Source organism: Alexandromys fortis, unplaced genomic scaffold (assembly GCF_014885135.2).
Source record: "Alexandromys fortis isolate MF-2015 unplaced genomic scaffold, M_Fortis_MF-2015_v1.1 scaffold_150, whole genome shotgun sequence".
Taxonomy (NCBI): Eukaryota; Metazoa; Chordata; class Mammalia; order Rodentia; family Cricetidae; genus Alexandromys; species Alexandromys fortis.
In genome coordinates this window covers 293061-305933 of record NW_026068027.1, presented here as the reverse complement: position 1 = coordinate 305933, position 12873 = coordinate 293061, and the positions used below count along the sequence as shown (strand labels likewise).

General features: G+C 46.9%; 1 protein-coding gene across 3 annotated transcripts in view; it reads left to right on the top strand.

Annotated features, from left to right (window-relative positions):
- Positions 1-12873, top strand: part of Ano2 (anoctamin 2) — a 335303-nt gene that overhangs the window by 107657 nt on the left and 214773 nt on the right. For all 3 annotated transcript variants that reach the window (XM_050164129.1, XM_050164130.1, XM_050164131.1), the window contains one exon: positions 5043-5107. In XM_050164129.1, coding sequence (XP_050020086.1) covers positions 5043-5107 — 65 coding nt within the window. The remainder of the gene's footprint in view (positions 1-5042; positions 5108-12873) is intronic.

Below are 12873 nucleotides of genomic sequence, written 5' to 3'. Positions count from 1 at the left end.
ATTCCAAAAATATACCAATTTGATATTGAGTGAGTGATGAATGATGGGAAAATACTGTCTTAATCTTTTATAATAAATCTGTTCTGCTTCTGAAGGAGCAGAACACCTGTGTACAAAACTCTGCAGTTCATAACATGCAGTAGAGTCAAACGAGCTGAGGGTTTCAGGCAGTGTTTGTTGGTGGCGTATGGTACAAGGGCGTGCATGGTGCAGGACACATGTGTGGCTCAGAGTCAAGGCGACACGATGCTATACAACACTAGTGCACACCTTCAGACACACTGCAGATTCCTTACACAGTTGAGTTCTGCTGTGTTGCTGTGTTTGGAGTCTTTTACACTTTTACCTCCTTTACCTCCTTTGCCATTGTTTTTTTTTTTTTTTTTTTTTTTTGAGATCATCACATTTGATTAGGTGGCTCCACATGGGGTCATGACCCACTGTTTAAGAAGCTGTGTCCTTGGGAAGAACAAGTGAGGTTCTCCTCATACACCCAAGGTTCTCTGATATGGCTGTAAGGAGGATCTTGGCCAGGTTAAGAATGTTTTGCCGCCTTTGAGCTGGAGGATAGAGACCAGCCTGGGGTGTTGTTGGGGGTGGGATGGCTTCTCTGCAGGTCTTTGAGGATGGTTTGAAACTGTATCCCAAAAAGGCCACCCTGCCCAGGATGCTTTCCTTCGCTCACACTTTCCTTGTAATTCCTGCCTGTTCCTGTAACCTCCCTAAGGCCCAGCTCCTGTCAGGCTGACTACAGGGGACCCTGGAGGCCCTGGAGAGCCACAGAACTCCCTTCTCCAGCTTGCTGCCAGCAGTTTTGCAGCTGAGATGACTCAGCCCCAGGTAGTGCCTGGCAGTCTCCCTCTCCCCTTCCTGGAGGGCAATTAAGTGGAGATTTCTTGCCTCTAGAGTACAGGGGTTTCCTGCCTTCCTAGAAGCCAGGGTAGCAGGAAGAGGGAGCAGTCTGGGCCTGCACAGACCTCTCTGGCTTCCAGCAGCTGCTTCTTTTCACGTTTGTCAGAGACCAGACAAGCGGCTGCCACCATCTTCTGAGGACTTCCTGGCTTCCCTGTGGCCCCCACCTTTGAGGAGGAAAGGACCCTAGGTGCAATGCGGGAACGTGATTTTCTCCAGTGTTTTGGAAACTCTTGCTTCTGTTTTTTTTTTTTTTTTTTTTTTTGCCTTTTCAAGCAGCCCTCTTCTCTAGTGGACAGTTAAAAAATGAACCACTCAAAGTGGCGTGAAGTGCACACGTTCTGCACTTTGAAAGTGTCCATACAGATGACACTTTGATTTGGGGGTGTCCCCTTGAGAACGAACTGCCAGGATGTTCAACTTGCATGCGAGTGGAGGAGCAATTGAGGCTCAGAGAGTTTTCCAGATAGTCCCAGTAGGTCACCGAGACTCTATTGCTGGAACCTACTCTCCTCTCTTCGGGCTGGATCCTGTCCCATGATTGTTTCTGAGGTTTCTGCGGCTAGTGACTTTCTGCCCATTTGGGTTGCATCTAGTTGATCACCAAGGAACATGCAACTTTAGGGTAGACCACGAATCCCAATACATTGCTATTCTGGAGCATTGCAAAGGGTTGGAACCCCTGACTTCTTTTTTAGTCTTATGAAATGGTTACCCTAGAGGCCCCCTGTCTGATGTGAAGCCCCTTGGATTGGGGGAACCGAATGTGCTGTTTATGGGCTTTGATCTCAGAAAGGCCGGTCCCCAGAGGTGGCTGTTCCTGTCACAAAGGCTTGGGGTCAGACACTTGTGCCTGAATCCCATCTGAGAACGTGGCAAAAGGTCCCCTTCGTCAATAAGGAGCTGTAGCCTCTGGCTTCTGTGCAGGTTTGACCAGCTGGTGGAGAGAGAACCTGGTGTAGAAAAGAAAGTGAGAAAATAGATTAAGAGCTACGTTGGAGGGTTCTAGGCTCTGTATGTTTAGAGAAACTGATACCAGTTACCATGGCTCTCCACGTACCCTTCACTAATAGCATACTCTCCCTCATGGGGCTGAGACTACAGGCCGTGTGTCTCCCTTGGGGTCCGTGAGACCCACAGTTTATCATGGATAACTTCTCTGTATGTGAATGAACACCCTTGGGGGAGGGGGTCTGTAGCAATCTTCTCCTTTCTTGTCTCCCATGCAGGTGATTGACATATATGTGAGTAGCCAGGGTACCTGCAGTCGCTATGATGCTCTGGTGGTGCTTGACCCACGTCCTTATTTCATGCTCAGGCAGCTTCTTGGTTCTAACTGTCAGTGTAACCACCTGTGCATAGAAGATACTTCCTTGAATTGGGCACTTTGAAAGTGTCTGATCCCAGGACCCGAATCTCAGCAGAAGTGCAGCTTCTGACCTGGCCTGTCTCTGTGGTCTCTGACTGGAGTCATGCTGGCTTCTTGGAGCAGTTTTAGTTTTTGCTTTGGGACAAGTAGCAAAACTGTGTTCTCGGGCTCTGATTTGAGCAGGACTCATGACTTAGGTAAGAATCTGCTCTGAAGATCAGAGCCTAGGAGACGGACCGTGACATCCCAGTTATCTTCCCAAGGGAGCTCAATTCATCCTCCCTTCTGACGCAAGCTAGCCTCCTTTGGGGACATAAGTGACATCTCTGTAGCAACAAGGTGCTGAGAGCCCAACCTTTGCTCTTGGGAGCTCAGGCAGTAGAAACCTCTTAGAGGGAGAGGAGGAAATGCATTAACAAAGCAGGAGTAAATTCTGAGGCCACCACCCTGGAATGGGCAGTATCAGGGCTTGGGAGACCTCTCCCTCTGCTTTCATGCGTCATTGATGGGCCCCTTTGTGTCTGACCCCTCCTTCCCCCAACACACACACTTTTAAACAGTAACTGTGAGTGTGTTTTGTTTTGTCAGACTATTTGGTTTCTGGTTGTGTTTTATAGTTTCTGGGAGATGTTATGGCAATAAAAATCTATAGCCTTTAAGTAGGAATGCTAGTTCTGATTCCAGCTTTAGTGTCGGGTCTTTAAAGGATCGGAGGTAAGAGGCTTGTTGCCAAGCTGGTGCTTCGCAGGCTAAGGCTCCTTGGAGTGCAGGTCCCTCTTTGGAAGATTTCCTTGGGAATTCTGTGTGATGTGTAAAGTATAAAAATTATAGTAAAACAGAAGTGGTTTTGTCAGACTGTTCTAGACTTATTGTTTGATTAACACCAGTATCTGCCAGCATGGCTGTCTATGTTAGCCCATTACTAAATGGCTAGATTTACTGGTAGGTGACTGGTAAAGCTTATTAGCCATGGGTCTGAACCTGAAGTGTTGGGAGATGTGGCTTGTTTTTGCCAGAGCTGCTGCTACCTACAGCCCAGTGGTGAGGTGGCCTGAGGTATTTGGTGTAGCATCTCCTCACAAAGTGGGCGGTCCATTCAGTCTGGCTCCTCCTTCCAGCTTGAAATCTCTCAGGTGAAGGTAATTAGTGATCTCCAAGTTAGAGACTTCAGTGGCTACTTTTCCGGTCTCGTCTGACCCGTTAGCAGCGTGCCACCTAGCGTGCCGGTTTCTTTGTGGAAACTTTCTTCTCTTAGCGACACACTGAGCTCTTTTTCCTCACCACTGCCTGATCCTTCAGATTCTTCGCTGCTGCTTCTTCATCTCCTGGTCCTTTAAGCCTGGTAGTGTGTAGGTCTGTTCACCATGCCCTGGTCTTTAACCCTGATAGTGTGTGGGTCTGTACACCATCCCCTGGTCCTTTAATCCTGATAGTGTGTGGGTCTGTACACCATCCCCTGGTCCTTTAACCCCGATAGTGTGTGGGTCTGTACACCATCCCCTGGTCCTTTAACCCTGATAGTGTCCAGGTCTGTACTTACTTTTCATTCTTTGGCAATGTGATGTCTTTGTAGCATATCTCTTTTTTAATAACTAACAAATTTGCTTCTCTAGCCTGGACTGTCCTTTGCACTCAGCTTTCTATACCTGGCTGCTTGCTTATTCAACATCCACAAGGACACCCCAAAAGTATCTCAAAAAACACATCCAAAAGTAAACTCTTGCTTCTGTTCTCTCTTCTGTCCTCCATTTCAGTAAATGCATCATGGCTGCTCCAGTGCTCAGGCCAAGCTCTCACCCCCACCGTCACCCATCTAATTCAGTCACAAGTCAATGAGCAAAACCGCCTGTCTCTCATCGCCCATGAGTATAGCTATCATTCTTCCCCTGGATTAGCCCAGCTAGTATCATCTCTCTTCTGGACCATCCCAACAACAGCCTCCCTGTCTCCCTGCTCTTCACTCTTTGCAATCGAAGTTAGCTTGTTCCTCTCCTCAGCAGCAAGTCTTCTAGGGTTTTCCTTCAAAATCCAGAGCTTTCATCACAGCTTTTAGCACCACATCTGGTACCTTCTACAGTGGTCACCCCCTGCCTATCTCCCAGTATTTACTCTGTCCCAGTCACGTATCCTCCTCTGGTATTCTAGGCTATTCCATAGATACTCACCTCAGGGACCCTGCACGGGAAGAGTGTATGTCTTCCACATGTTTTTTCTGGTCTAAACTTAGATATTACCTGCTCAGAGGGGCACTCCCTAGCTATCCCACCTAAAGCAGCATCCTACCCCTACCCCACATTATATTATTCATATCTTGACTTATTTTAACAGCATTTATAAATGTTATATATTTATAGTTGTCTGCCTAAATCAAATACAAGCGTCATGGCAACAGTGATTTTAATGGGTTTACTGTAGCATCTGGGTCTGGACAGTGCCTGAAATACAGGAGACGTTCAGGGAATACTTGTTAAGGGGGAGAACAATGAGTGTCAGGGCTCATGCTGGGCCAGGCAATACAGGGGATAAAGGTGATGCTTATAGGTACCTGAGTGTTTCTAACTGTGTGTAGGTGATCTCTATTATTTGGAGAAGGCGAAGGCAGTTCCTGTAGCCTCCTGCCTTTGGATATACTTATATGGGCATCTCATGAGACTTCTAGAAGCTGGGCCTTGGGGATAACATTTTGACTTTACATTGAACAAAACTAGATGAACGGTTGACCACCTCACCGCTAATCTGTCTTCCTATCTTTCTTGCTTAGCTGCTGTATCAGGAATGGGCTCGCTATGGAGTGTTTTATAAATTTCAACCCATTGACCTCATCAGGTGAGTGTGGGAGGGGACATTTTGGGGTTAAGATGCAAATCCTAACCAATGCAATGTCAACTCTCTTGGCTGCTGGCAGTCTGCTGTTTGCACAGAGGGGCCTGCTCTCCCTAGGTGGTTTGCCCTTGTTCTGTGTCTTGTGGTTGAGGAAGTATGCAGGGATATGCTGGGGGATGGAAGGGGAAGAAGATGATGCAGGTTGATGTTCTAAGACTTCCATCATTAGGTGAGCACCACACTCTCAATTTCTCTGCCTTCTCTTCGGGAATAAAAGAGAATGGTCTTGTTCTTTTCCAAGGAAAGGACTGGGATGAAATAGAACCTTGGGTGGTACCCAAGTGGCCACAAGGCTATTTGGGGGGAGGAAAGATCTGACAGATCCCACAAGGGAGAAATCGATGGGCGAGGACTATCCACAGCTTTCTAATTTGTAGAAAGCCTTGGTCCTGGAATCCCTCTCCTCATTTGGCGTCTTGAAAGTGTCCCAAGCTTCTGTAAACCATCAATGAAAGCTCCTTTAAAGAACTTACTAGGATGCAGTAGGTCTGACTAGCTTAAAATGGTTAAAGAGTCTAGATTCTAGATTTTTAGAATCTAGAAACTTCGTGTATACTATCAGTCTTCTTCCAGAATAGAATGTCAGGAGGCGGCACTGGAGCATCAAATGTTCCTGTTTCTTTGAGACATTATTTTTTCCTCTTTGGCTTTCAAGATTCTGAGAGGTTGAACTGAGGGATATATGAGCTAACTTGGTAGGTGCAATCCTTTGGAAAAGATGGAAGTCCGCAGCTTACAGGCCGACATAATGGCCTCCCTATCACATGTGCCCTTGTGGTAGTTTTAATGATCTAATTATCAAGGTCGCAAACACAAAGAGCGTTCCTGGTCCACTGCTCTGGTCTGGGGAAAGGGCACCCACCAAAAGGATTGAGTCCATGGGAGGAATTCCACAGCCTGAGGAAAAAGGAAGCATCATGGGGTCAGAGTTTGGGCAGGTTCACCTCCTTGCGCTGCCATGCCTGAGGCCTCCCAAGGAACTGGGAGAGCAGGTGTTCCTTCCAGATGAATTATTAACTGAAAAGCTCGGGCCTGGGAGCAGGACTGGGGGGACTATGACCGAGGCTCATCACCCAGAAGCTCTGCTTCTTGGCTGCCTTTTCATAGCATGGGCCACCTAGACTGTTCCTGGGGCCACACCAAGTCTGTTTCTTCCATTCGAGTAGGCTTTGATCTTCTCTTGGCATCTCAAGAGGCCACCCACCTCTGTCGCCTGTTTTGTCTAACTATCCATTTGTTTTGAAAAGTATGAGTCAAAAACAAAACTTCTCTCTTCCAGAAAGCCCTGGCTTTCCCCCAGAGACTTCAGGTGACTGACCTGCCAGTTAAGTGGAAAATGATTCCAAAATGTACTGAGGTTTGGCTACCAAAACAACCTCATTCACAGTGAGAAGAATTACCTTTGGGGCAGAGCCCTGTTCCTGGGCTGGCAGATTTGGAGAGCTCAGCTCTGTCTAGACTGGGCCTGGGGAACTGGAGCAGAGCTGGAGGCTGTCCTCAAGACAGGCAGCCTTGGTGGGAAAGGGGGGGGGGTGCTGAGTCTGGAGTTGCTGAGAAGGTTAGATAAACACTGTGAAGTATGTGTGTGGGAGAGTGGGCAGGCAATTGCCTACTCTGTGACCTGTGACATCATATCTCAGGGACATGGTGGAAAGAAAAGGGTTGGTGTATGTAGTAGGAGGTCCCTTGTTTGTTTCCTGGCTGCCTGGCAGCTCAGACCCAAAATAATCACACAGAAACTATATTATTTAAAACAGTGCTTGGCCCATTAGCTCTAGCTTCTTATTGGCTAGCTCTTACATATTAATTGAATCCATCTCCATTAATCTGTGTATCACCGTGAGGCTGTGGTTTAACGGATAAAGTTCTGGCACCTGTCTCCAGCAGGGCTACATGGCTTTTTCCCTGACTCCACCTCCTTTCTCCCAGCATTAAGTTTAGTTTCCCCCCACCTAGTTCTGTTCTGCTTTGCTATAGGTCCAAAGCAGTTTCTTTATTAACCAATGGTATTCCCAGCATACAGAGGGGAATCCCACATCAGGCTGGCATCAGGGAAGGTGTCCAGGAGAGGGAAGGGCAGGCTCTCTAGGGGCCACAGGCAGAGACTTAGAGAACTTGTAAAGAGAAAACTAAGGTGGAACATAGGGAAACAGTCCTTTTCCCTGAGGGAGTTCCACGGTGGACCCTCCACTCCATACCATCATCTCAAATGAGTCTTAGTTTATCTGATTCTCAAAGGCCCATGCTGCCTCTTTACAATCAGAAGGGCCCAGGACTTCCATTATCCCTGTTAATCTGTTATTTTTCTCCTTCTCCTTCTTCTGTTTTGTTTTTTTAAGACAGGATTTCAATATGTATCCTTGGCTATCCTGGAACTCTCTCTGTAGACCAGGCTGGGATTGAACTCAGAGATCCACCTGCCTCTGCCTCCTGACTTCTGGGATTAAAGATATGCACTGCCACACCCAGAATCCCATTTGCTAATCTTGAAGATACCTCTTTAGCGTGAGTTCTCTCTCCTGCTTCTTGTATTTCATCTCTTCTGCTATGCTACCACCTGCAAAGACCCACTGGGCACCCAGAGACTAAGCTAGCGATTCCCCACCTGGAGCCATCATGGGTTCCATGCTGGGGTCATTTTGTGTGGTTGTTGTTTGCTACCATGGGGTTCTCTTCATGCCTCATGAAGAAGCTGCACTCATGGAGCCTGGCTTGAAAGATGAATGACAATTTATACATTGGCTTGGCACATTCTAGAATGCTTGTATGTGTATTTGTGCTGCCTGTTGAAAGATTCAGAAGTAGGTATCTTTTACCATCAAAGGTCTTGAAGTCTAATCTTGAGGCTTGTGAGTCTCTTAAAGGAACTGAATATCATAGAGGAGAAACAACATGCCCATTCTTATATGGGTACATTTCACTCTTTTTCTATGAACTGTCTATCACTGGTGCCCAGCAGGTTGCACTATGAAACCATAGACGGTCTCTCCAGTCCACCAAGGCTCTCCCTGCTGGATCCTAAATTTGTCCTGGAATCCTTGGGGCCTGAAGGCCTTGCATGAATATGCATACTTGCAAGAATATTTTTGGAATGTTTCCTAGGCAGAGATCTGGCAGGGACTCTGGTGTATGGATGCAACCCAACCCAGAGGATCTTGCTGGGAGTTTTGAACTAGCTGTCATTATGACTCAGCAGAAATAGTTCATGACCAAGACTATAGAGTAGTGAAGCCTGAGGTGGAGCAAATGGCTCCCATGCTCCCTTAGCAGTAAGACCATCTTTATAGAGGAGTGGTTTCTACCTTCACTGCTCTGGAGGAAAGCTGTGCTGACTTAGCAGGGAGGCAACCTTCATTTTTTAGGGTAATTGGGAGACCTGAGGCCTTTTGTATTTGAACAGGTCTGAGCCAAGACTTATGTTTTCACAAGAACTGATGTGTGCTTATTGGTCGGTTTTCTTCATCTTGATATTTTGATATGTCTCAGGCAAGGCATCAGCCTTTAAATACCTTCTGAATTAGATTCTGTTCTGTACTTTGCTAAAACTGATGTCTCATTGGTAGATGTGCACATGCACACATACATTGTGTGTGTGTGTGTGTGTGTGTGAGTGAGTGTGCACGTGCGCAATTGCCTAGCTTTGACAACATGAGGAAGAGAAGGTTATGGAAGTACTAGGCTCAGAAAATGCAACCTGTTGGCTTTGGGGAGGGCTGCTCATGGAGGGGCCAATGAAAAGAGCATTCAGTATGCCTGGCAGCTATGTCCCCTCCTGAAGTCTGCAGAGAAAACAGCCCTTCTTCTTCCCTACCTCCAGTGACAATGTCCTCATGGGTGAGGCTTTGAAGCCCTGAGATATGGAATGGTTTCCACAGCGATCTCCACATAATGTCCTTGGGGGAACACTATCCAGAGACTTTGGGTGGCCATAGTCCCCATCTTGCTTCATAGTTCCCAATTTGCAAACCCCAGGTCTAGTGTTGTGTCCTGGCAGAAGCCTTGACTCTCAGGAACTGGATTTCCTCCTACTTCCAGTCATTGTCCTTGTCTTCTATTCTGAGAGGCTTCCCACAGCAGACTATGCAATCTGATCTCTCATTCTCCATGTCTGTGCCTCAGTTTCCCTCTCTGAAATGTAACCCAATCAAATACCCCCCAGAGAGGCTGGCAGGATGGATCAGCAGATAAAGAGGCCTGCTGTGCAAGCCTGGCAACCCAAGTTCAGTCCCTGGAACTCGTGGAAAGGTAGAAGGAGAAAATCAATTTTACAACAGTTGTCCTCTGTCCTCCACATGTATACTGTGATACCCCCAATCTCCACCATGCACACACAATATAATAATAATAATAATAATAATAATAATAATAATAATAATAATTTCCCTCCAGGAGGACTAGCCACCTTCTTTTTCAAAGTTTCCTGGCAGGGAAGGCCTTGTTGGGGAAGGCCACAGCTGGTTTGGAGGAGAAAATACAGAGAAAAATGTTGCTAACTCACGATTAATTATTTCCTGAGCCCCACTGTCCTCTCCTTAAATCTTGCCTGAGTTTTTAGAAAGGTCATTCATCTTAATGCAATACACATTTGCTGATACTTGGAATGGACGAGCGTCTTTGCTCAGCCTTATGGGAAGGGATAATGATTAAAGGAAAGTCCATGGCTTTCAGGATCTTTCCATTATATAAGGAGATGGATGTGCAAAATGGTATGGAGTGAGACCATAATAGCAAATATACTTAGTAGCATGGGGTAGCACAGGGAGGGTAAGTGTCCCTAGCTGAGTAGGGGAAGACGTCCTGGAAGAGGTGGGCCCTGGTTTCTGAAGGACTCGTGTTGAAGGATGTATCTTCACTGCAAGCCTGTACTGTCGATACATTGTTTAGCTTGAAAGTATGGCTGAAAATCTCAGAAATGACAGAAAACTGGGTCCATTATCACTCTTGATGGGGATGGGCAGCTCACCATATTGCCCTACAGACCTCATTTCCTAAGATTCTGTGTCTACCTGTCTCTTGTCTCTCTCTCAGTCCCGTGAGTTAGCAGGAAGCCCAGGGTTGGGAGGAATGAAAGACTGATTCCAGAAGAGAAGGCTAGGAAGGGTGGCAGCAAGCACCATGGCCTTTGCTGGGTCTGAGCATCGGAAGTTGCATTTAACTGGGAAACACCTTGCACCTAGGAGGGCGTTGTGCTTGATGATTCTGGATAAAATTAAACAGACCCTCACCACTGAGGGTGTCAGAGAGGAGGAGGCAGAGGAAATGGAGCAGCTGCTGGGTGCAGTAACACAGCCAAAGATGAGAAGGGTCCTGACCATACGTTCTGGTCTGTCTGGTATATGAGGGTGTTGACTAAATTCGATCATGAAAACGGCTCCGTTGCAGTCTGCTTTCTCTCCCTTCCTCCACAGAGAACTAGCTGGTTCCGGTTTGGACCCTTTCAGAGGGAAACACTGCTGCAGGTCTGGTGACTGACCCACAGGCGCAGGAGTTAGGGGTCTGATGTTCTCAGCTTCTGTGTAAAACCGCAGCCCAAGACTTCTGAGGACAGAGTAGAGTCCCTTGCCTTACAGTAGCTGTGCATAGATGGCGGCTTCTGTTTTAGAGCAAACTCTGATCCTGCCAGTCATGTGGTTCAGATGCTGGGTTCTCAGGTACCAACAGGCTACTTACATTTCCCACTTGGAACCAGAATTCCGTGAGCAGAGATGAAGAAGGAACTTTCTGAACCACCAGTTCCTTGTTTTTGGAATTCGTGTCTTGTCTTGTTTCTTGGGGGAACTAGATGATAGTATCTGGACCGAATGTGGCAGACTATTTTGGGGCCTCCTTGGCCTTTGTGTGCACTGGAATCCCTGGACAAATCATGACATCATAGAGGTGGTGCAATGCTCACAGGTCAAACACTTCAGTGTTTGGTCCTAGGAGGAAGGAATGAAGAATTCTGTTTGCAGTGGCATCTAGCAAATGGCACGGTGAAGGCGGTGAAGGTGGCTGCTCCTTTGCCTTCTCTTCCTAACAGGGAGCACCTAGCCTCAGGAAGCTTGTTTCTCTGCTGGAGGTTTCTAGGCACTAGAAAGTCTGTGAAGAGAAACCAGTACTCTGTAACATCCCCTCTTTGGGTTCTGGTTCTGCTTCCGGCATAGAATAAGAACACCCTCCTGTTAGTCGGCTTTCTGTCACTATGACGAAATACCTGGGAGAGTCAACTTTAGAGTACAAAAGTTGGCCATCTCACAGTTTCAGAACTTCCTCTCCATGGTTGCTTGGTGCCCTTGGACTTAATGTGGGCTTGTGTGTGTATATCATGGAGAAAGCATGTGGCAGAGGAGGCCTGTTCACCTGTGGTGACTGAGAAACAGTTTGGAAGGGCCTGGAGTCCCAATGTTCCCTTCAAACTTTGTTGCCCCTATGACCTAACTTCTTCCTAGTTGGAATGACACATCTTCCCACAGGTCTCACCAATTCCCAATAGCCACACAGGCTTTGGCAGTGTAGTTCCACATCACAGTATCCCATTCCTATTTCCCAAAGGATCATGCCCATTTCATAATGCAAAATGGAGTTAGTTTATCCCAAGCCATAGTGATATCAAAAGAATATCATTAAGGGGTATCTTAGTGCCTAACTTGGGACAGTCATGTCATTACCCCAAGAGAAGACGGGTTGCCTCCCAAAAGACATGACCTTGAAGGAGATATTGGGGTCCTGGTCCCTTCCTGTTCCTCTGATTCCTGGCCGCTATGAGGTGAACAGTTTCCTTTGCCATGCACCTCTTTAATGGTGTACAGTGCTACACAGAACCTAGAACGGTAGAACCAGTCAATCACGGACCGAAACCTTGGAAACCATGAGCCAGAACTAACCTTTCTTCTTTTGAAGTTGACTCTCTCAACACATTTGCTGCAGCGACAGAAAGCTAACACATTCTTGCCATGTAGTCAAATCTTTATGTATTTGAAATGAGCCACCGTCTCTTTATCCGCTGTCGTGTACCTGAGCTTTCTTTCCTCCATCAAGAACAATAATGAACACCGAGGCCTTCCCACATTTTCATATGACAATGACTCTTCTAAGAGCTCCAGCACGATGACTGCTCTCAGGAGGGACCTAGGAACCAGAGGTGCAGTCTTGCCCATCGTCCTCCTGCTGAGGAAAGGCCAACACACATGCTGTGCGCAGTCAGACATCATGAGGGGCTGTGGAGACTAAGTATGGTCCTACTCCCAAGGAACCCAAGTTCAAAGAAAAATATCCAGGTTTATAGATAGCTTCTGGGTTTTTCTGGGAAGTATAAGGCACAGAAGGTTGGAGAAAACTTAGAAAAAGTAGCTGGGAGGTTGTGTGAAGACAGCATATGGAAACTATCACAGCAGGAGAACTCTGACTCCCGGAATAGTCAAAGAGTCCTCCGTGGTGATGGGCTCAGGGCTGTGATGCGACTGGAACTCTTTGATTTGGAGCACCAGTGATTCTTGACATTCTCAGAAAACAATTTAGAAACCAAGTCATGGTCACTTGACTGGGTGACTTATTACGTCACATATCTAGCTTAGGTCAGTACACCCAAGGCTACCTACCAGGCTGCAAGTGTTAAATGGAGACAGAGTACCAAGGCCAGAGATTTGGAGATGCATCTATAGGCTACAGACTTAACGACTCCCTCCTCTAAGAGGAATTAGGGGATGGAGTGAGGCATCTCTTTGTAAAAT